We start from the raw sequence: 24862 nt of genomic DNA, 5'->3' as shown, positions 1-24862 counted from the left end.
CTGTTCTTTTTTTTTTCTTTTGCTAGTTTTTCTCCGTGCGACGGCCGTTTTTCGTTTGCGTGGCGGGCTGCTGTGGGATTTGGTGGTCAGTACATCCTCTCTTGCGTGCTAATTGTCGGTAGAAATGGATATTGGCTATAACGAACTAATGGTTATAACGAAGTAATTACGACTCCCCCTTCAACTTCGTTATAACGAGGTTTTACTGTATTTCGCTAGCAGCCAGAATAAACAACACAAACACCAAGCATGTAGTACATGCTTGGTGTTTGTGTCCAAATTTGCTTTCATTGCTTGTGGAAACATTGTTGTGTCAAGACTGCTTCACTAGACTACTTGGTAAATTGGGAGAAAGAAACACACAAACTTCTATGAAAAGAACACGCGGAAATGAAAGTAGCTCATCAGGTTAGAAACTGCTGCATTAGTAAAGTTGACTTGTGCATATTCAGGTCCACAGAGTTTTGTTGAAGTCATCGTCGAATGCTGACCAAATTTTTTTGACATGGAGATGGCTGTAGAAGTGTCTGGATAACTGAAGGAGAAGGAACAAGTTTTAAGAAAAATACCGTAAAGTACCGCAGAAGTGCCCACCCCACTTTTGCTAAAAGTTACGTTTGTCTAGATATGGACACTTGTCCGGGTGAAGCAGCAAAAACCAAGATGGTGGCCAACAAAGAGCTTCGATGCAGCACCGCGGGGGCTACGGAATTGAAGAAATCAAGTTTATTTTTGAAATTGTAAATGGTGGGGTACATTCAGGCTTACACATCGTCACTGAACCCAGCAAATGACTCTTCCAAGTCTGTGCAAAATGGGAGATCAATGCATTTGTCGCTGATGCTGAGCAGACCATGGGCTCTTGGGTGCCTGCAAGTCGGTTATGCAAATGCCCGTTCTCGCTGCCAACACTGATCCCACACTCCTTGAAGGATAACGCTGTTCTATGCGATAGCAACAAATTGTAGTACAGTCGATCCCGGATATATCAAACTCGAAGGGGACCGCGAAATACTTCGATATATCGATAATTCGAAAGACAAAATATGCGCATTTAAGGCTTTAATTAAAGCACTGCAGGCCTTGACACAGTTTTCGGAAATCGTAAAAAGCGCGAACATGACGATTTGCTCATATATGCTATGAACAAGGCAACAACTTCTTTTGCAAGTTACCGCGTTCTATTTCGCATGAAAATAGTCCGTAAATCTGTCTTGCTTCTTGCTTGCCATGAAGTTCACCAAGTCATCGTCAATATCATTGAAGCTTTCCAAATAAGCAAAATCAGCACCTTCGGCCAGAACAGTGGTGATCGACGCTAAACGACGATGCAAGCTCTGTAGCGCGGTAAACGGTTTAGCGGTGGCAGCGTCGGCATTGGCATCTTCAAACCGCACGGGTCCATTTCCGCAGGATCGGCAACGTCAGCTATGATCTCGGCATCGATGCAGTCAGAAGCAGCTACGTCGTTATCTGCACCGATGAAGTCGCTCACTGTGCTCCCGGAGTCCGATATGGCACCCGGAAGACGCACCGTACGCCAACGTTACTAGACCATGCCGTATACCGTAGTCAGCGGTCATGACGCTCCCAAAGTCGTCAACTGGCACCAAGGCCCGCAAGGAAACGGTGCACGATGGTGCTTTATTTGACGTCGCTCCAAACATTGATCATCATTTTTATTGCCACGAGCGGGACAATGTTTAGTTCGACTCCCGAATGACGATTTATCAAGAACAAAGCGAGAAGTACAAGTGTCCGCATGCCACAACAACATTGCTGCACCGTGCACAAAACATTTCTCCACCGTCGACATATTGGTGATAGCGATGGCACTTGTGGCTTTGTAGAAGGCAGCCTTTGATTTAGCGAGAAATGCGAAAAAAGCGTGGCCTCCGAGATGTGCGTTTTAAAACTGAAAACGCGAAAAATACGTCACGAGGTTGCACATCTCGAAGGCCATGCTTTTCGGGCCCGCATGCCATCGTGCGCGAGAAAACAAGGAAGGGAATGCAAACATTAAAACGAGGCTGCCAAGTCATTTTTCATTCTCATTTTCGTGCCCCAGGCAATCGGCCTTTTTGAAAAACACCATGCCCGCGCGTTAAAACCTGCGGATCGCGCATCGGCGCACTGACAGGCGCTGGGCAACGAGCTAGAACAATGCAATGGAATAACACCGCCTTTCTTCAACTGCGCGCGATGAGGGATCGCAACTTGTTAGAACGATGTCGAAAAATTATCAATATTTGTTAGAAAAAATGCACTTTCTGGGCTTTGGCGCTGCGCAGCGTTCGATATAGTGGATGTTTCGCTGTGCGGGAGTTCGATATACGTGCGCACCAGCCCCATACTCAGTGATTCCACTCCTGCACCAACTGCGCCAAAGTGCACCAAATTGTATTTACTGCGCCATCCTGATAATATAGACGAAAATTGCGCCAAACTGCGCCAAAGTCTCGGGTTTGGGGGCGTCTATCACCGGCAATCGCACCACCGGTGCGTCAGAGCATGTGCAGCTCGATTGGTCGCAACCATAAACCAAGAATTATTTCGCTGAATAAATAGCGCTCGCGCGTGCGTTCTGAGTACAGCCACGATATCATGCACGGTGCCGACGCAGCGTCTGTTCTGCAAGTCGGCTCGACAGCAAAACGCGTTCTCCGCAGAGGCTCGTGACATCTAGACCTATCGGTAGCGAGAAAGTGCGACGGCTATTCATCGGCGGACGTCGTCTGTTCCAGAAACGCTGCTGATAGCTCGTTTCAAGCGTCGCACGGCACGTAAGGAAAGCAATGTTCAGTAATGACTACACGCGTGCCGCTAAAATGTCTGTCACTTCTGTTTCCGGACATCGCGGAATGAATCTGGGATCGCTCGCAGTAGATATATGGGACAATATTGAATTTTCCTTGCTTCGCGTTTATGGAAGAGCACGCGAACGGTGGAAACGCGTTGACACTTTTCCTCAAATATACTTTATCCATAGATTTTCATCCAGAAGAGCTTTTTCGTAATTCCTTCCGCCAGCACGTCCGAGTTTGTAATCACTGCGGTAAATACCCCCTAAAAGGCCCTGCCCTTTCGAGCTCACGTGCTAGGGTTCCTATTCGAATTTTTTGCTTGCTTTTTAAAAATGTCATCTCATTAGTAAAAGCATATCTCCTGGTCGGAGCAGCCGCAGATGCGCATTTCGAGAACGGATAACTGGGCTAGTTTGTGGGAACTCATGTTAAGGCAGGTAGCGCAAAGAGAGACGGACACAAGCGAAGAATAAGTGCACAGGACAAGCGCCAACTTCAAACTAAAGTTTATTTCCTGAATCCTCGCCTATTTATCTTAAATCACACCACCACATAGTCACCATGGAGAGAGCAACTGATACTGCTGTGAATGTCATGACGCCGACTCACTTTGATCATCTCTTATACCTAAAATGATAACAATAATAAAACGCGCAAAACCGCGCAGTCAAACACTGATACGCTCAAAAACATCACAATAAGAACACGCATGCTCAGAATAGAATGTTCCTTACGCGGCAAGGGTAGCAGCCAGGTTGGCCGAAAGAAAAGCTATCTCACACGGGAGTAGGCTCAGTGAAGCCTGGCTAACACATACAGAATCGCTCTTGAGAATTAAAAACGCTTCTACGATCTCTCTGGACAGCTTGTTCCGGTTCCGGTACATCACCGCCGTGTCAGACAAAAGTGGTTCACACCCGCACTGCCGACAGTGCATCGCGAGATGCGAATATGGCGAACCTTTTAGAGAGCTGAAATGTTCTCTGAGCCTGATGTTCAAACATCTGCCCGTCTGGCCTATATATTTACGTCCGCACGAAAAAGGAATGCAGTACACAACGTTAAGAGTGCACGAAACGAACTGCATACCGTGCCTAACGGTGCAGATCGCCGTTCTGTGATCTTCCTTGCTGCACATGCGCCTCTGCAACTTTGGACAAATGGCTCCCACCTTGTTTTTTGCCGTGAAAACAATGTCAACGTCATGACGTGATGCCACCTTTTTGACGCGATGAGAAAACCCGTGGATGTACGGTATAACTGCGAAACTGTTCCTCTCTACCGTTTGACCCCTTGACGTACTCTGTGCTCCCGTTTTTACTGTCCTTAAACATTTGAAGGCGGCCGCGGCAAAAAACAAGGTGGGAGCCATTTGTCCAAAGTTGCAGAGGCGCATGTGCAGCAAGGAAGATCACAGAACGGCGATCTGCACCGTTAGGCACGGTATGCAGTTCGTTTCGTGCACTCTTAACGTTGTGTACTGCATTCCTTTTTCGTGCGGACGTAAATATATAGGCCAGACGGGCAGATGTTTGAACATCAGGCTCAGAGAACATTTCAGCTCTCTAAAAGGTTCGCCATATTCGCATCTCGCGATGCACTGTCGGCAGTGCGGGTGTGAACCACTTTTGTCTGACACGGCGGTGATGTACCGGAACCGGAACAAGCTGTCCAGAGAGATCGTAGAAGCGTTTTTAATTCTCAAGAGCGATTCTGTATGTGTTAGCCAGGCTTCACTGAGCCTACTCCCGTGTGAGATAGCTTTTCTTTCGGCCAACCTGGCTGCTACCCTTGCCGCGTAAGGAACATTCTATTCTGAGCATGCGTGTTCTTATTGTGATGTTTTTGAGTGTATCAGTGTTTGACTGCGCGGTTTTGCGCGTTTTATTATTGTTATCATTTTAGGTATAAGAGATGATCAAAGTGAGTCGGCGTCATGACATTCACAGCAGTATCACTTGCTCTCTCCATGGTGACTATGTGGTGGTGTGATTTAAGATAAATAGGCGAGGATTCAGGAAATAAACTTTAGTTTGAAGTTGGCGCTTGTCCTGTGCACTTATTCTTCGCTTGTGTCCGTGTCTCTTTGCACTACCTGCCTTAGCAAATGCGCAGCTGTCAGTAGCGGGCCCGTCGCTGACGGCCCGCAGTGAAGCGGCTACGCCATGTTACACGTCCGCCCCTTGCTTTCAGGGGTCAATAGCTAACGGTTAAAAAAACTGAGTTTCATTTAAGGGCGAAGCAATGAATGCAATACCAAAAAACTGTATTGTTAAACTAAGTAGGGCTAGCAGCTAACTCTTTTGGATCCGATCTCGCGTAACTCAACAAAACGTTGGTTTAAGGGAATATGACCGCTCTAGGAACCTAAGCGTTTTCTTGCTCTGAGTTCTCTAAACACGAAGTAAGCGTTGAGAGCACAGCAAGTTTGCGAGCCATCTCCTGATGCCTCGAGATAGCGCGCGCGCAAGCGACTGCGTCCTTCGAACGATGCGATCCCCCCTCCCTCCCCCCCCCCCATCTGCTCCCCTGGCGTCCCTTCATGCTCCTTACGAAAGACGGGCGGGGCGTTTCCTCTCTGTTTGATAAGCAATCGACGGCAGGCCCGCACGCGCGAAGATGGTATCGCGTGCGCTATCCGTGCAACGGAGATGGACGGCCGGCTAGTTTAATCTCCGCTTCAGCCGCGTTCGTCGCCAAACCCGCCGAGAGTGTCGATATAATTGCTATCACAATAAAAAATTTTAAAAAGTTGAGGAGTCATTTCACTCTGTAAAGTGGATGATAAGCGAAGCTGTTTCGCGCATGGCACAGAGTGGCATGGTGGAGGGTAGTTTCGTATGGAAGGCCAGGCTGTTAATGTTCAATACACAATATTAATGCGAAAGCCTTAGATATGCTTTATCAAACATGAAAATTGACCGTCGGCGGTGTCAATCGATTGATGCTAAAAATAATCATCATGTGATGGCGTCATCATCACGTCATAGATCGTCAAAACTTGTGATGTCATCATGGCGTCACATGTCGAGACGTCACGTGATGACGCCATCACATGAGATGGTCACTTTACACTGCTTCCGTGGTCGGTGCGCCGATCATAGAGCTAGCGCAAAACCAGGTGAGGTGCAGAAAGCTTGCAGATAGAGAGGGGGAGGATCTACCCGTCGATCGAGAAGAAAAATAACCTGGCTTTCGCCTTGGGGTTGTCTTAGAGGAATGCATCAGGGACAGTGTGGCTCTTTGGCATTGAGGCACTGCTGTACATCACGGCGTTTGTCTACCATGTCTGCTGATAACCACATAGGTGTACTTAGAGTGTTATTTCATAAAGTACAATTTTCTTGACCCGGTATTCTGTTTGTTTGCTAGTGTCGAAAATAATCGCCGAAGAGGTTAATCCAGAACACTCAACTGCATGAGCCCTTATTTTTTCATTAGCGAGTGAAATATGGAGTTCCCCTGAGCATAGGCGTGCGCAGGGTTCCCCATCAGGGGGGAGCGAAGGTTCATCGCAACGCCCCCCCCCCCCTTACTAAGTCAATGTATGGGGCAGATTTTGTGCCCCCCCCTCTTAGGTGACTAGAAGGTTCAATGTACGGGGCAGATTTTGCGCCCCCCCCTCTTAGGTGATTAGGGGGGCGCCCCCCTGCCCACCCTGTGCGCACGCCTATGCTCCTGAGATGATTTTTCCATGAGGTTTGCAATGAATCGAAGTATTTCTAGCATTCATAAGAGCCCCAAAATAATATTCGGGTGCTTGAATGTTAATGCAATATGCTTCTGTAGTGCACTCCAGGATGTAAAATTCGCTGCTCCAAAGTGCTCCAGGATGAAAATTTTGCTGCTCCAAAGTGCTACAAAACGGAAATTTTGCTGCTCCAAAAATTGCTCCAAATCAGAAGTCCTCGGTAGCATCACTGCATACTTTTGCATGGGAAATTCAAGGGGATTTCTCAACTGTTCGATATAGCCAATAATTCGACATATCCGAGTTCGATACATCCGGGATCGACTGTATTATATGAAGTTAGGCTGGCAGCTAACTGTTTTGTATCCGATCTCGCGTAACTACAAAACGCTGGTGTAAGAGAATACGGCTGCTCCAGGGAGAGATGCTCTGTCCGCATAGTCACTTCGCGTTGAGAGCACAGCACGTAGAAGGGTATATAAGCTGCCCTCTGTGGTGGTTGTCGAGATGGCACGCACGCCAACACCCTTAGATTCAAAGTTCAAAGTTGCTGCTCGCGCGACACCCCCCCCCCCTCGCGTCTTTTCATGCTCGTTAAACATGGGCGGGGCGTTTCCTGTCTGCTTTGATGGCAGGCCTCCCGAGTGGGGTGATGTTATCGCATGCACCCTCCGAGCGACAGAAATGGGCCAGCTCGTTTGATCTCTGTTTCAGCTGCGTTGTAGAACCAGTTGTAGAACATACGATGCGCGAGAGGATTTTATCAATTCGGACTTCATATGTGACATGACGGCGACGGGAAAAGCCCGTCGAGACTGTCCATATAATTGCTATCGCAATAATAAAGGCTTTGCCATGGTCTCGAGGAGCTCCATGGCACAAGATGATAGATTGCAAGGAAATGTCAGCAATCTCATCAATGCTCCCAGAACGAAGTCTTGGCTTATCTTGTTCAGTGGTTCACTGCAGTGATAATCCAATGGGGACTGGAGGGTGTCAACAGCAAAGAACCATACAAGTCAGTTGCAATGAATTCGAAAGGTGCGGTTGGACAGGGGAGAGGATGAAGGAGACCGGTGGGAGGGGATGTGGAGAACTTGCAGTGCTGACACGATGTTCACGATCCCGCTTATTTGGCTGCCATTGTGGATAAGCCAGGCCAGAAGCAGCGGGTCTTGATGCGGTCATAGGTCTTGCGGAAGCCTAATTGGCTCGTGGCAACATCATCTTGAAATGCCTCTAAAGCTCCTCGAAGACAAAGGCAGCGACGTAGAGCTGGGACCCAGGTGTTAACCGTGGGATGATAAATTTAATGATGAGACAAATGAGACAATTTTACCTTTTTGGGTAAAATTGTTGAAACTGGCATCTCAAGCGTTTGTTGGGTGGGTTAGTGATGCCGCAAAGGCGATCGATGTAAGTTTGGCAGTAGGATCCTGTACATTGAAATGGACAAAAATCAGTACGTGAAGAAAGTTGAACTTGATCCATTGAGGTTATCGAGAGCTGGTGCAAGGCAGGCGTGGTGTTGAAACCACGCTATGAATAGGTGGAGGGCTTATTGTCAAGAGAGAGTGAAAGTGGGCATTGAGACTGTGTGTGAGCATCATGACGACATTTACCAGACTTATGTGTGAAGTCGTATTTGTGCAAGCGCAGTATCCAGCACCCTGGACGTCCTGACATGTCGTTCATTGATGACAGCCAACACTAAGCGTGATGGTCGAGGACGATGGTGAAGTGCCTGTGCTGGTACCGCTTGCCCGTGTTCGGCGTGTGACGTCAGAACAGATAGCGGGGCGACAACTGTGTGCGCCGAGCTACCTTAACCACGTGATGTTCCCCGGAGTGTATATTATCGACCGGCACAATAAAGAGGGGAGTTTTTCCTTTCGTCACCGAGAGTGCAGCTCGTCGACTGGTTATTGCGACATGCATACGCGTCGCGCTCGTATGCAGTGTCACGACATGGTGTCAGAAGTGTGGACTGGTCAACTATCTTGCTGAGGCCGTGGACGGCAGCATTCCCACGAAATGGCAGACAAGCCCACAACGGTAATCCCGGGGCTCCAGCAGCCCCCACCGCTGGACTTCGATAAAACGTCGGAGTGGCCGGCGTGGATCGACCACTTCGATGACTACCGCTTCGCCACAGCTCTCAATGAACGTTCGGGAGAGCCCCAGGTACGCACGCTACTTTACACAATGGGCCGCCAAGCCCGCGAAGTCTTTGCTACATTTGGGCTGACCGGCGAAGAAGCAAAAAGTTATGTCGTCAAGCAAAAGTTCGACAGTCATTTCGTCAAAGAAAGGAACATTGTTTATGAAAGTGCCTGCTTTCACAGACGCCGACAACGGCCAGAAGAATCGGTGGATCAGTTCGCAGCCGCACTTCACGTGCTGGCAGACCGCTGCGACTTCGGAGATATGAAGAAGAGACTCATCCGAGACCGGTTTGTCGTCGGGCTCCGGGACACTCAACTATCCGAGGCCTTGCAGATGGACCCGCAGCTGAGATTGGCTACGGCGCTGGCCAAGGCTCGTCTCAAGGAAACCGTGCGACAGCAGCAGCAGAGCCTTCGACCGGAAGGGGTGCACATCGGTGGCCTGCCAAAACTTCAGGCCAAGGCGCCGTCGTGGACGCCGTGGGCCACCAGAAACGCTCGCAACACAACGGGGGACGGTGTCCCTACTGCATCGGCGACGCGCACCCGAGGTCGACGTGCCCGGCCCAAGCTTCCAAGTGCCACTGCTGTGGTAACAAAGGACATTTTGCGAGGGCCTGCCTCAAGAAAGCTGGGTCAGCAGAAAGAAAGGTACGCGTCTGGGCTGTCGAATGTGATACCGGAGAAACTTTCATTGGCGCGATTGACGCGGCCGGGAAAGCGCGCTATGTGCAGGTTCTGATTAACTCTGTGCCTATCCTTGCTAAAGTTGATTCCGGTGCAGAAGTGTCGGTTCTACCTTCTACATTTCCAGGATTACCCACCCGCCTGGATAACGCAGACGAGGTGCTACAGGGGGCTGGCGGCAACAAGCTCAATGTTCTAGGCAAATTTGTCACAGAGATTGCGTGGAAAGGGAGGACGGTCCGTCAAACGTGCTATGTCGTTAGCCCTCTTCGCGACGTACTTCTCGGGCTGCCAGCCTTAGAGGCTTTAGGTGTTGTCAAATTTGCCGACGCGCTTAGTGCAGACGAGCAACGGTATGAAACCCTTTTTCCGCGCATGGGGCGAAGTCTAGGCACAGTCCCAGGAGAATACACTATTAGGCTACAACCGGGTGCCATTCCGCATGCCATAACCGTTCCACGACGAGTGCCGATTCCGCTCGTGGGAAAGCTAAAGCACGAAATCGAGAGACTCGTGCGCATGGGAGTAATTAGAAAGGTAGACGGCCCCACGGATTGGTGCGCAGGAATAGTCCTGGTAACGAAACAGTCGGGCAAACTGAGAGTTTGCGTCGACCTCACAAAGCTAAATAAGTGCGTCGTTCGTGAGCGCTTCACGCTACCAACGGTGGATCAAGCATTAGGCTCTCTGGCCGGTGCGAAATGGTTTTCGAAGCTTGACGCCTACTCGGGTTTCCATCAAGTCCGACTAAGTAGGGACTGTGAAGAACTAACTACGTTCTTGACTCCATTCGGGAGGTACTGTTTTACTAGACTACCGTTCGGAATTACGTCCGCTCCGGAGTATTTCCAGAAAAGGATGTCCGAAATCCTATGCGGCCTGCCAGGTGTTGTCAACATCATGGATGACATTCTAGTGTTTGGTAATACGAAATCCCAACACGACGAACGTTTAGCAGAGGTTATGTCACGCCTGGCTAGCGCAAACGTGACTCTGAACAAGGAAAAGTGCCAGTTCAGCGTTAACAAAGGGAAATTTCTGGGCCATATTCTGAATGAGAATGGAATTGAGCCTGATCCAGCAAAGGTTAGCGCTGTTAAAAATCTAAACGCCCAGAAAAATGTCACCGAACGGAGAAGCTTGCTCGGCATGGCTAATCACCTAGGTCGCTTTTTGCCTCACCTGGCGCAGACTACTGCTCCGATGCGTGCTCTTTTGCACAAAGATAGCGAATGGGTCTGTGGGTGTGACCAAGAAAAGGCACCCAACGAGCTGAAAGGGCTAATTTGTTGTGCGCAGTGTATGGCCATGTACGATGCAACACTTCCTACCGTCCTTTCAGCGGACGCATCCTCTTTCGGACTGGGAGCTGTACTTTTTCAAACGCAGAAAGACGGCCACCGTAGACCAATAGCTTTCGCATCTCGATCCCTCACGAACACAGAGCGGCGATACTCCCAGATAGAAAAGGAAGCGCTAGCACTGACGTGGGCAGCCGAAAGATTTGACGAGTACATCCGTGGCCTAAACGTTACCTTCGAAACGGATCACAAGCCCTTAGTGTCCTTACTAGGCCAGATGGCCATTGATGATATGCCCCCGAGAATTCAACGCTTTCGGCTCCGACTAATGCGCTATCTTTTCAGTGTTCAGTACGTTCCCGGCAAATCGCTAGTCACAGCCGACACCCTTTCGCGGTCTCCAGTTGCATGCAGCAATTTTGAAAAGGGCTTGTGTGTGTCAGATGTCAGAGCATACTCTAAGGCGTGTTTGCTTGGCTTGGAAACGGGCGACAATTTTTTGTCTAGAGTGAGAGAATGTCAAATGAATGATCCCATTTGTAAACACCTGCGCAGGCTGTGTAAGGCCCATTGGCCAAGGAAACCGAATGTTCCGTCTTTCCTCATGCCTTACTGGCAAGATAGAGCATGCCTTAATATGATTGATGGTCTCTTGCTGAAAGGAACAAGGCTGGTAATCCCACTATCTCTAAGAACAGATGTGCTGCGCAGATTGCATGATGGGCATCAGGGGATTGGGCGTTGTCGCAGTATGGCTAAACGTTTTGTCTAGTGGCCAGGGTTGAGCACCGAACTGGCACAGTTCGTGAATCAGGGCACTGTTTGCGCACAGCATGCTCAGCAACTGGCCGAGCCCATGATAGCAACCGCAACGCCATCGTTTCCTTGGGAGAGAGTGGGAGTAGATCTGTGCGTAATCAACGGCCAGGCATACCTTGTCGCAGTGGATTATCTTTCACGGTACCCTGAGGTAGTCAATCTTCCCTCCACAAAGTCTGGAACGGTCATTGATAGACTGAAAGATATTTTTGCTAGGCATGGAATCCCTGAGTGTGTGGTGACAGACAACGGTCCTCAGTTCGTGGCCACCGAGTTTGAACAGTTCGCGGTGTCATACGGGTTTCGCCACGTCACCGTGAGTCCGAGGCACCCACAGGGGAACGGGGAAGTAGAGCGAATGGTTCAGACGGTTAAGCACCTCATTCTAAAGTCTAAAGACCCTTACCTGGCATTGCTGGCTTACAGGGCGACGCCCGGCATTCTTGGAGTCAGTCCTGCTGAAGTACTTATGGGTAGGCGATTGAGGACAAGAGTCCCATTGCTACCGCGTCATCGAAATCCGGAAAAAAGCGGCCCGAAAGAAGTCGTGGCCCGCAACCAGGAGGTCAGGCAGCGGCAGTGCCGCTACTACAACCAACGCCATCGTGCCAGACGGCTTTCCAAGCTAGAAGCAGGGGACCTGGTCTGGGTGACAGACATGCAATCCAAGACCACAGTCCTCGAACCAGCACCAAAACCGCGGTCATATGTAGTGCGAACAGACGACGGTGTGGTCCTCCGCCGAAACAGGAGAATGCTTAACCGTCTACCAAAAGAAAGGGCGCACACGGAAACTTACGAATTTCCAGAAAACTCGGAGGAGCCAAGCGGGACACAAATGGCTCGTAGCCCAGATGGCTCGACAGCAACAGATTCAGCGGTGCCTCCGACTCGCGTTGTGGCCAATAGTGAACCCACTCCCATTGTAACGCGGTTTGGTAGAGTGGTAAAGAAGCCCATACGACTGGGCATTGATGAGTAGTGGTTTGGTGTTTTGTTTTGTATAACATATATTCTGTTTTGTTTTGTACAACAGATATTCTCTATCGTGTATGTGCGCATGTTCCGGTGCTTGGAATAAAAAAGGGGGGATGTGCTGGTACCGCGTGCCCGTGTTCGGCGTGTGACGTCAGAACAGATAGCGGGGCGACAACTGTGTGCGCCGAGCTACCTTAACCACGTGATGTTCCCCGGAGTGTATATTATCGACCGGCACAATAAAGAGGGGAGTTTTTCCTTTCGTCACTGAGAGCGCAGCTCGTCGACTGGTTATTGCGACACGCATACGCGTCGCGCTCGTATGCAGTGTCACGACAGTGCCAACCGTAGAGGTATGGGTGAAATGTTTGTATCGACCAAACAAGAGCGAGGCATTCCAGCTCTGTGATGGTGTCGTTTACCTTGGCTGTTGACAGGGTCCGGCTAGTGTATGCCACAGCCTGCTCTTTAGAAGTGGCAACATGTTGCAGAAGCACTGCTCTGATGCCTTTTGCGCTTCCATATTTCACAGCGCAAGACGACAACACGGTAAGGAACACAAGACACACGGAGCGCTGACTGACAACTGATATTTTATTGATACCAGCCAGTCTTTTATACCACTGGTGGCGAGGAGAAACGGGCAAGGTACATGCGCGGAAGGGTCATTAGTGCCGGGAGAAAACAGACATGCGTCAAACTTCACAGTCAAGATATTTAATTTATTTTTGGGACAATGCTACTGAGGGTGCGCTTATACACTTATCTTGCAACTGCGCTATCACACGTGCCTCCTGTATTTCTCTTGTTAGAGCATCACGATGCTTGCCTATTACTTTGCTGTCTCTGTACATCGGTTCACATGGGTCGCCGTCATTCTCGTCAGATCGACAATCTCTGCAGTGTTTTACACTGTGACAACCTCAAGTTTGAGGGGCTGTTTTCAAATGTTCACCCCATCTTTCTTGAGCAACTTCAACCATTGGTTCTAACGCATGAAACACCAGTTCATGACACCATTAGATTTTTAGACCTTTCACTTCACTTCACACCCTCTCATGTTTGCTGGTATTACGAGCCCCGAGCTCAAAAACCCATCCTTCCTTGCGCTTCAGCCCATTCGAAACTTGTTAAGAGAGCCATTATTCATTCTGTTTTTAATAATGTTTTAAAGAAGTGTTGTGAACACACCATGCAACAAAGCCTTAAGGAACAAGTCAGTCGCCTCACGAAGGCTGGCTACCCTTCCGAGCTTATGGTCGCTGTTGCACAGAAACTGAAGCATATCCTTAGAACTCGAGATGGCAGCGAGCCATTCCAACTGAGAGAAAAAAGAAAAAAAGTTGTTGCCATGCCCTACCTCCATCAGGTATCACACAACCTCAAGAGAATTGGGAAACGCGCGGGCGTGGAAGTCGTCTTCTCGGCTCCCAAAAAATTGGCTGGCATGTGCAAAAAGGTTAATCGTAGGAATGGAGAATCACATGGATGTATTGTCAGGCATGTCAAGCAGTTTGTCGAGTGCAAGAAAGGTGTAATTTATTCCCTGTCGTTTTCGTGTGGGAAAGAGTACGTGGGACAAACTGGACGATGCATAAACCAAAGACTAAAAGAGCACCATGACAATGTCGCACGCGTGGCCACTTGTGGTCACGTTGCCAAACACTGCAGAGATTGTCGATCTGACGAGAATGACAGCGAAACATGTGAACCGATGTACAGAGACAGCAAAGTAATAGGCAAGCATCGTGATGCTCTAACAAGAGAAATACAGGAGGCACATGTGATAGCGAAGTTGCAAGATAAGTGTATAAGTGCACCCTCAGTAGCATTGTCCCAAAAAGAAATCAAATATCTTGACTGTGAAGTTTGACGCATGTCTGTTTTCTCCCGGCACTAATGACCCTTCCGCGCATGTACCTTGCCCGTTTCTCCTCGCCACCAGTGGTATAAAAGACTGGCTGGTATCAATAAAATATCAGTTGTCAGTCAGCGCTCCGTGTGTCTTGTGTTCCTTACCGTGTTGTCGTCTTGCGCTGTGAAATATGGAAGCTAGAAACCAACTCGCCCAACATATAACCTTTTGCGCTTGCCTCACTGTGGAGTATAGTGGGCGCTCTCTCGTCAAAGGGTCCGGAAGTGAGGTGTTTTTTTTCTTTAGTACTTGAATTGCCTAGTTGCACTTGTTGCACCACACAAAAGAGGCACCGGTGACTAATAACTTATTTAGTGAAGCTGCTATTATAGCAAAGTTGCATATAAAGCGATGAAAGTAGGACGCTAGAGCAAGAAAGCTGTCCAGCGCCTTTTGGTTCAAAGTTTGCATAGCTCTACGAGTGGCTGGGTGCAGGCGGTGACGGGAACGTAACTTCAAGTTGAACATGAAAGCAGAAAGACGTCGGGATCTTGACGCAACTCCACCACTCTGGAAGACGAATAAGGACCCGACCATACAACGCTGGCAGGTCCATTTATTCTGCGCGTTCAGACACGAAGAAGAATAATAGAATGATGATGGCTATATTTGAGTGAGGGTGATGAATTATCTAAAAAGTGCTTACAGTATAGGCAACTTGTTCATGTTCATCTACGTAACTTACAAGAGTTGCCAAGATAATGAAAAAAAGAAACATTTTTCATGCATGACATGCATGTCATGCATGAACATGACACAAAGCTATCGTAACATTTGTATTTTTTTCTATTTATTTGCCTTGTTGTTCAGTAGTCACCACTTTTCTCGAAAAACAGGCCTCTGCCACATCCCTTGAAAGGGCTTTGGGGTCCTGCCTGCATAACCAGTCATTATAGTATATAATACACAACACAAACTGATTGATTGAGACTTGAGGGCAGGCATCATGCTTGCATTAAAGGGGATGCGATGTGCAGAACAGCATTCGGTGTGGAGGAGGGTGAAGGCGTGCACGCTGTTGATGGGGGTGAGACTAGGCGAGCACGAGTCAATAGGGCTGTGCGTGCTAGTAGACTAGCTTTCCGTACCTTGCAGGTAATCTGTGGCAGGTCCAAAGGCTGAGGACAGCGGTCTGTGTCGGCTGCCTTCACACACACCTTATGATGGCGGTGGCGTTATCTCAAACTTTGGGAGATGCATTGAAGCATGATTCAATACGATGTGACCTTTATTCCAAGGGCAGTCCTTGGCGAGTTTTAACGCAATAGCGTTAAGAGCCTGTGTCACAGAAAATGTGGTGTCGTCATCGGCAGCATTGGTTGTGGGTAAAAAGTCTTGGCTGTCCATGAGCGAAAAATCCCGATGGATGCTAGTAATAAAAATTGAGGTCCGAGCCGGCATTAAAGCCAGGCATTGTGTGTGGCTCTCGGGTGTTCTACCACCGAGCTGCACCAGTGGTTTAAACTGCTTTGGAAATGCACCCTACACAGTCATCATGTCGGGGGGAGGAGACGCGTCAACAGACGTAATGGTGCATGGCAGAAGCGTGGAATTGCACCATGCATTGCACCATGTGAATTGTATAATGAGTGGGTGGTTTATAGCGTTCCACCCATTACAAAGGGCTCAGTGATAATTCACCATCTTCTTCACCGGCCACAGCATCGGCAAAGTTTGCATTTACGTAGGTGATGATAAAGTGATGCAGACGGGGTTAAAGTGCTATTGCGTACCACTCTTTATTGCGAAGCTTCAGCGGCCTCCACTTTTTCTTCAAAATAGTCGTTGGACGATCCTTATACTTTAGAGTGAATTTACGGAAACCTTTTTTTTATTAAGATACATACAACTTTGCCAGGACAGCCGTGTTGTTCAAATTATGTGTCAGTTTGCAGTTATTGAGATTCTTCTGTTTGAAAACGAAAACCTTCAGGCGCATTGTGTTGTGGATAATCGTGTTTGGAAAAAAGTGTCTCTGTTCTTTGTTTTTACTTCCTGGTTTTGAAGCAGTCTGAATCAAGTTGCACCTTTTTGCGATGTAGGACAGTATTGAAGAATGTCAGTGTGGAATGCATTTGGGCCAGTTGGTGCACATAGCTAAAATTAAGCAGACAGTTTCGAGACAGGATGCAGCACGAGTGACAGGCCAGAACACTGAACTCCATCGGTTGTACTGCTTTCACAGAGTAAATATATATAGTGAGTGCACCGACTTTAGTTGGTTTTGCTGTTTATGCACAGTAAACATAGTTTGTTGCTGGTCCTGTTGCTGGGTGTCCTGTCTTTGTGCTGTGCACCTGCACCTAAGAGCACCATGGCTGGCCATAAGGATTTGGGCACGTGGCACAGTGTTTTATAACGCCTACGTTATCTGTGCAGAGAAATGCTTGGGGAAGGCTGCTTGGTTGACCTTTGGTGCATGCTTCTATTTCTTTTGTTTCAGTAGCGCTCTTTCAGCTTATGTTTTTAGATGTGGGCTGCAAACATGTGATGACTTTGCAGCTGGTTCCTGCAGAGCGGTTCTTGGGCTGCCTGGTGGACCTGTGCCAGGCATTGTGGCAGGTTATGTGCAGCTACTGGGCTGTGCTCACCTGGCATCGCGACCGGGAGCCTGGTGAGTTTTCCTCTCCTGGCGCGGGTGAAGCAGGGTGTCTACCGACTGGGAAAACCGGGAATTCTCAAAGATTTCGGGTAGTCTGAAAATACTCGGGGAAAACTCAGGGAAATTGTGCTCCCACCAGGGAAAATCCACAGTAACTGTATTGAAAGGCAATGAAAGTCACGGTAGCGCTGGCTCGATATTCTGTGAATGCAGTTTTCAAATCGAACAGCCGCTGCAGCTGCGGGGAAGGGGCGCACCTCGACGCTCTCTTCGCCTTCAGAACAGTGGAGTGGGAGAGCATCAGGCTAATGTGGGGCATTCAGGAACCATGAACCACGACACATCGTATCGCGCAATGTTGTCAGGGTGTTGTGTGACTACGCCGTGTAGTTCTGTATTCTTAGTCGCGCGTGCTGTGCGTTAGTGCCCGCTATGGTGTTCTTGTTATCGTCGCTTGTCAAGTAACGAGCGTGATTAGTTGTAGAGCGGTAGCAGTAGATGTAACGAGCTTGAGTTATAGTTATCTTGCAAGCGGTCACGATCGTCCAGGAAGCGGATGTTGTCGACAAGGCTGGTATCTTGCAAGCCATCCCTATCGGCGAAAAAAGGACGACGATGCTTGTTGGCGGTTATCGGAGAGCTCACTCGCTCTGATCCCGAGCTTCAAAGATGCTATTAAGTACTCTGTGAAGAATATATTTCCAGGTGAGAGTGAGCGTAACAGGCCTATTTACAGCAAGTGAAAGCTTTTTTCCCTCTTTCTTTTCTTTTTTTTACGCTGGCAGCAGCGAAGCCCGCCGTTTCCACGGTTTAGCAGCAAAGTTGGGACCAGGTATTGCTGGAAAACATAACCCTTGTAGCTGCAAACTAGCAGGCACAGCAAACGACCACCGCTGATTACTTCCAGTAATTCAAAGTTCCTTGCATCCCGCTTTTTGTATGTTTGATTAATTCAAAAACTCGCCTAATTATATTTTTCACAGTCCCAGTCACTTTGAATTAGCGAGGTTTTACTGTATGTTTATATAACCTTAAAGTGGGGCTTCGAGGCAGTGCAAATTTCTTCTGGAAAGATGTATTCACCGTATAGCACACCTTCACTGCAGCGAAACCACCTTTACAGGGGGTTACACGCGATTTATATATGTCTATTCGCTCATTCCAAATACTTCGAAATTTCCTGGAATTTAAATTCGTTTCGAAGAGAATTCGAATACTGTACTATTTGTTCGAATATTCAAAGTGCTCAAATATTCGCACAGGCCTACACATTTCCAACAAAGGCTTCTTAGGCGCCGCCATAATCCCCATGGGCTAATATGCGTGGCCCACCAAAATGCACTGCTGAGGCGGTGGCTTCAGCTTTTGTACACACCCCCCCCCAAAGTAGGCACCTGGATCCGCCCATGAGCCATAGATAGGACACTTCTCTTAGTGCGGCGGCTGCGTTTCCTGAAGGAGTGAGCTGCTACCCTATGTTCGTATAAAATTCCTCTTTCTTGTTATCGCATTCACTATTTTGCTCTCGCGGTGAAACTGTGACTTTTTTTTAACGTGCGACGGTTTTCGATGTTGCGCATTCGTGGAGATCAAATGGTTCGGCTGGGCAGCATGATAGCAAAGGCGTCGCACTACTCTGGGCAACGCACAAGGATTTGACAACAACCCGCAGCAGCAGAGTAAGCTCATTTACACAGATGCATTAAACCCGCATTTGTTTAGTCTTTACATGTGACACTCTGGCAAGGCATCTAACTGTGATTGCTGCGCCTTAGGCTCAACAAAATTGGTTTCTTTTTTTTCATGCAAAAAATCAAAAAAGCTTTTTAATGTTGCCGTATTAGTTGAGCATTCTTGTGGCATTTTCAGTTTAAGAAAGCCCTGCTTTCCTGCAGCTGGAGAGAGCCTGCTGAGTGAGGACATTGAGGCACGCTACGTGATCGAGAAGTTGCGTGGGGGGCTGCAGCGGGTGTGGCAGGACATCCAGAAGAAGGTCACCCAGTTCCTGCTCGCCTCCAACATTGCAGGCTTCAAGTTCAACCAGTTCATTCAAGTGCTGGACATTGTGCGCAGGTGTGTGTTCCAACCTTTCCTTGACGTCATCATCATCATCACCACCTCTTAAAGGCTTCACTCGGGGTATTACCTGAAGCCCAATTTATGCGGGAGTGATGAAGACATGAAGAGGCAAGGTTTTCGATGGAAGGCATTGCAGAGGTAAAGCACAGCACGGGTAGGAGACCGAGCTTACCTTTGAAAATGTACTGTCAATAACTGCTTAAGTTTTGTTGTGTTTAACTATTTGTTCTGGCAGCTGGTTCCAGCGCTTTGTAGAGATAGGCAGGAACCATCTGTGAAGTGCAACAGTGGAGATGCTGTACAGTATCAAACATTTCACAGGAAGTGTGATGTGGAGGGAGTAGGCACGGGCGTGTTTAATAGATCTCGTGGAACAGATTCCTGTTCAAAGCCTGTGAATTGAAGCATCTTAAATGCATACCTGCCAACTCCCCTGATTTCTGACCAGTCCTCCGGATTGTACGTACACCACCGCAAATCTCCCTCTAAACAGCGCTGCCCCTCCCCCCCCCCCCCCCCCCCAAAATGAAAATAACAAAGGATAGCTGTCCTAAAAATTTTTTGGCCTTGTTGAACCTTTCCAACTTGCCCTGAGACCCTCCCACTTCCACAAAGGGAGGCTGCCGCATTTTTGTGTGGCCTTGGTTATTTACAGTTCGGCATGTTGTCTTTATCTCAACGAGGAACTTGTGATATAACATCACACTGCAGAGCACGCAAGTTAGCTTTGCCATCCTACATTGTTATCTGGTGAGCCATGCGAAGTGTGGGAAAGGGCTGCTGGATTTCATGGGTCATAACACATTTTGCCCTGTGCTCATGTATAATGCGCACAGGGCAAGCTGCGTGAGGTATTAACGAAATTCTTTTTTTTTTTTCATTTCGAAGGCCCACGTATGCCATTATGTATGGAATATAACATCGTTCAAATGTCAGCCACAGTTTCTCACGGCGGGACGGATCCGAGTAGTACAATTTTCAATGACTCTGCCACATAGATCTGGCTGAATTTTAGCGATGGCCTGGGTTATGTTGACTTTAAGGGCATCGGTCGATTGTGGCTTATTGGTATATAGACCTGCGACTATAGGAAACCCCAGAAGAAAAAGTCTAGCTGCGTCAAATCGCACGGTCTTAGTCGGCAGTTCAGGTCAGCTCTGCGAGAGTTTCCATACCCTTAAATCATTCGTGCAGAATGTCCATCGTTACTTCCGCTACGTGGCACGTAGCGCCGTCCTGCATGAACCCAGTCACTGTCTCCATCCGTATCGTTCAGTTTCGGTCAAAAGAAATCAGTTATATTTCCGTAGCACTCGCCATTGGCGGTGATGTTTGTCAGCGCGCTTAATTGGGCTAGTTGGTTCTGCATGTCCTGTCTCTTCCCTGTCCGCGTCTTCAAAGCGCACCCACATCATTGACGGTGATGGCCTCACCAACGTCGTTCTCAAAAAAGTATGAACCCATGGCGCTGCCGGCCCAAAATCCACACCAAACAGTAAGCTTTTGTGGATGAATTGCCGCTAACTAACCTCCTGTGGGATGGAGCCTTCCCATATACGGCAGTTCTGCTTGTTGACATAGCCATGTATGCAAAAATGCGCCTCATCGCTAAACATGATTTTTCGGTGCAATGTTTGCACGAACGAAGAGTCATTTTGATAATAAAATTTCATCATTTGTATGTGCGCCTAAATCGTGTAACTTGCCACAGTGATTTGACATCAGTGACTGAATAATAAACAGCGGATTAGACGGACGCTACCAAAACAACGTGGCCTCCACAGATTGCCAACATCGACCTGCCCTTAGTGGAAAACCCTATACAGTCGAGCCCGACTATATCGAACCCGTTTATATCAAATTATCCCGTATATCGAACAATTTCTAAACACGGTAAATTTACATTGAGAATATATAGCAAAAGTTACTGTTACATCGAACGAAAATAGCAACGACAACCGATATATCAAACACCATGTGCCTAAAAAGTGCCCCAGCAAGTTGGCTTTCCCTCGCGGTGGCGGGGAAAACTGCCGGCGCCACCCTAGAAAAAGTGGTTTAGACCCGGTTGTGCATGGGCGAACACCCCCCTGCAAGAAATGATCCTGGCCCGCTCGCAGCGCTTACAGCCAATCAGAGGCCGTCGTGCTTTCTCCGAGGCGCGGAGGCGGTAGAAGCGTAGAAGTGAGCGCCATTTTTTCTTTCTTTATGCTTGTGTGCCTGCTGCTGCCTGTTTTCCTCGAGTCCTCATTCAGCGTGGTCCGTGCTGGTGGTGTTGCCTGTTGGTGCTCTGTGAACTTTATTGGCGCGCTGTCGTCATGGCTTGTGCAAAGAGGCAGAATTTGCCGTTCGCCGCGAAACTCGAAATCATAAATCGGGTCGAGCGCGGTGAAAAGAAGTCCGACGTCGCCGCCGCGTACAAAATTCCAAGGAACACCTTGAGTACTATCCTGAAGAACAAGGCAGACATCAGGGCCAAGTCGGACAAAAGGCCAGGTGCCCGTGGCGACCGACGTGTGCGCACTACTGTGTACGAAGATGTTGAAGCGGCCGTTTACAAATGGTTTGTGGACGTTCAGTCGCGAAACATCCCGGTGTCCGGCCCTATGATCGAGCAGAAAGCCAAGGACCTTGCTTTCCTGCTTGGCAGGCACGATTTCCAAGGCGGTTCAGGCTGGCTCCAACGGTTCAAAGAACGGCACGACATCGTTGGCAAAGCTGTTACAGGTGAAAGCAGAGTGGCGGACCTGGACAGCGTAGACAAATGGCTCGAGGAAAACTGGCGAGATATCGCAGCAAGATATCAAGCCCAAGATATCTTCAATGCGGATGAAACCGGTCTATTTTGGCAAATGTTGCCAAACAAGACACTTGCGTGTCGTGGTGACAAGACTTGCGGCGGCAAGGCAAACAAAGCTCGTGTGTCCGTGCTGTTGGCAGCTAATTTAGACGGATCGAAAAAGCTTCGACCTCTGGTTATCGGGAAAAGCACGGCACCGCGGTGTTTTCGAAATGCACTGTCGCTTCCAGTTACCTACCGAGCAAACTCAAAAGCGTGGATGACCGGGGAGCTTTTCGGCAGGTGGCTATCGTCGTGGAATGATGATTTGGTAGGCGAAAATCGCAAGGTGTGCCTGCTCGTGGACAATTGTTCATCGCACCACTGCAGTACGACCTTCAGCAACATCGAGCTGCGTTTTTTGCCCCCAAACACTACGTCTGTACTGCAACCACTGGATCAAGGCGTTATACGCGCTCTGAAAGCCGGCTATTGGAAGCGCCTGGTGGAGAGGCTGCTGCAGAACCTTCGTGTCGGCAGGGAGCTTAAGATTGACTTGCTCGGAGCTCTTTCTATGTTGAGTAGATCGTGGGCAGATGTCACGAAGGAGACGATCCAGAACTGCTTTAGGCATGCCGGCTTCCGCATGCCTGGTGATGACACCCCAAATTTCGATGACAGCATTGAAGACACCGCAGGTGTTTCCGCCGAAGTTTGGAGCGAGCTGGCAGAGTTCCCGGGAGCTATCGACGGATCGACATTCGACGAGTTCGTCAGTGCGGGCGATGATGTCGCCATCATGGGTGAGCTACAAGATGAGGACTACGTTGCAGACGTCGTGCCGACCACGAGCCAAAGCGACAGCAATAAGGAAATTGACGATGGCCCATTGCCTACATCCTCCGAAGTGATTAGTGCACTTGCGTTGGTCCGGCGCTATTGCCTGAATGTGGAAGGTTGCGGCCTCAGCTGCTCCGACTCGTTGGACAACGTGGAGGCGTGCGTGCTGTCGCAGGCAGCGAAGTCGTTGACACAGAAGAAAATCCAGGACTATTTTGTTCCAAAGTAGGGCACGCAAGTAAGCCACCATATTAATAAAGTACTTTTCTTATTGTTATGTGCCTTTGTGTCAAAATCCTATAGCGGGCCTATATCGAATTATGCCATATATCGAACTAATAAACGTTTTTTGGCGAGTTCGATATACCCAGGTTCGACTGTATACTTGTCTTCACGCAATGCAACAACAGAGTTTTACAGCACAGGTCTTTCATGCACTGGTTATCTGGAACACTTCCTTTTGGTTATAGCAGATGAAGAAAAGGAATGATTCAGGAGCACAGCCATAGTTGAAGACAGAAAAAGGCCTCTCCTGCTTCCCTACATTCACACTGTCTTGCAGAGACTTAAAAAAGATTTTGCACAGATAAAAAAAAACAGGAGGGTGAGCCTTTTGAACAGTGATGCCCAACTCAAGTCAAAGACCTGCAATATTGGGGACTCGTGCAATTCCATGGTGTGAGACCACCTTGTTTGCACCATATGTGATAAGAAGCTGCATGCGTATGCAAGAGGAACATTACAAAGAAATTCAAGTTAATCTGTACCGTATTAACAGGACACCATAAACACTGAAGACAGACTTGTATCATAGCCAGTGTGGGCGTTGGGGCAAAATGCGTGAACCCTTAAAGCCCAACTCCGGCGATTTTTCGAGGTCGATGAATCTCAATGAAATTCGCTGGGTACGTTCCTTTGCACGTTTCCGTCATTTATGCCAAATTACAGGCTTGAGACATGCACAGATTGTTTGCAAATGAATTTTAAAGATTATCTGCAAACGCCCTCCTGGCTTCCCACAATTATTGGCAACATTGCGTCTGTGACGTCAGTATTGGGAAGGCGGCGGAAGTGACGCAGCCGAGGGCACCGCTAACTACGGCCGCTACAGCGAGCGTCTGCTGTGCTGGCTGAGACACTGTTGTATCAGACGCGGCACTAGCAGTCGCAGGCATTACAGCTGATGCACGGCGTGCTCACCTCTCCACTGTGCGTCTGCTCGTCCCGGCTGTCACAGTTTTCATACTTCGCGCCGGCGTGACCGGCATGCCTTGCACGACTTCCGGTTCGTTCGTAACAACGTCTACATCATACGTAGACAGTACACTCCGTTGGGTTTCAGTTTCGGTGTTGCGCTTTTTTTGCTTATTTAAGATTATTCTCCAATTTGCTGAGTATTTCTGCTATCGGGCCCGTAACAGGAGCGTCTCGGGAACATAAAAGCACCATTACTTTAACATGGCCAAAAAATCGCCGGAGTTGGCCTTTAAGATGCCCAAATTGGGGCTGGATATAAAAATTATTTCACCTCGTGCTGTAGAAGCGCCAGGGTTCATGAGGTTCACTGCACATTCAAAGGACGCAGAGCAAACAGTTGGAGAAACTCTTGAAGGAAGGCTCTAACATTTTAACAGTGTGAGTTGACTTGTCGAGCCAGAGAGACTGTATCGTGAATGGTAATTTGCTGGACTTTCCACAGGATGAGTCAGGGACACAGACTTATGTCATAGCATACGCCCATTTCTGCAAGCTTCGCTCTACCGGACTTGCATAGCCCCTTGACAGATTAGTCAGAACCTGAAGCACGAGCATTGCCTACGTACTTTCTAGACGAGAGGATATTGAGGCAGAGCTCGCCAGTGCCAGTGTATACACTAATGTAGTTGCCAACTCTTTGGGTTTCATCACGTCTCTCTAGGCGAAAGATCCTCCAAGCGTGCGCTTGTTCAATACATGATTTGAGAGAAATCAGTTTCTGTTCTTTGGCATTGCATCTTATCGCAACGTGCTTAAAAATGAAAATAGTGAAACATATATGAGGGAATGCCGGCGACCTGAGTTTGTGTCGATTATGTTCTTGTTTGGAGAGGGACAAGACACAGTGAGTGTCTTCATACGATGATGGATGCAAGAAGGAATGCTGGAAGGGCAAAACAGGGAGGAGAAGGGTGTGTTTGCCACTGAAGGGATAAAATTCCTGGA

The 24862-nt window shown here is 48.5% G+C and overlaps 1 protein-coding gene across 2 annotated transcripts in view; it reads left to right on the top strand.

Moving 5' to 3' along the window:
* LOC119386472 (syndetin) overlaps positions 1-24862 on the top strand; it is a 212124-nt gene that overhangs the window by 91813 nt on the left and 95449 nt on the right. For both annotated transcript variants that reach the window (XM_049413147.1, XM_037653754.2), the window contains exons 11-12: positions 16863-16974; positions 18858-19035. In XM_049413147.1, the coding sequence (XP_049269104.1) occupies positions 16863-16974; positions 18858-19035 (290 nt within the window). The remainder of the gene's footprint in view (positions 1-16862; positions 16975-18857; positions 19036-24862) is intronic.

Source organism: Rhipicephalus sanguineus, chromosome 3 (assembly GCF_013339695.2).
Source record: "Rhipicephalus sanguineus isolate Rsan-2018 chromosome 3, BIME_Rsan_1.4, whole genome shotgun sequence".
Lineage (NCBI taxonomy): Eukaryota > Metazoa > Arthropoda > Arachnida > Ixodida > Ixodidae > Rhipicephalus > Rhipicephalus sanguineus.
The sequence above is the reverse complement of the archived record's forward strand: the minus strand, read 5'-3'. Positions and strand labels throughout refer to the sequence as shown.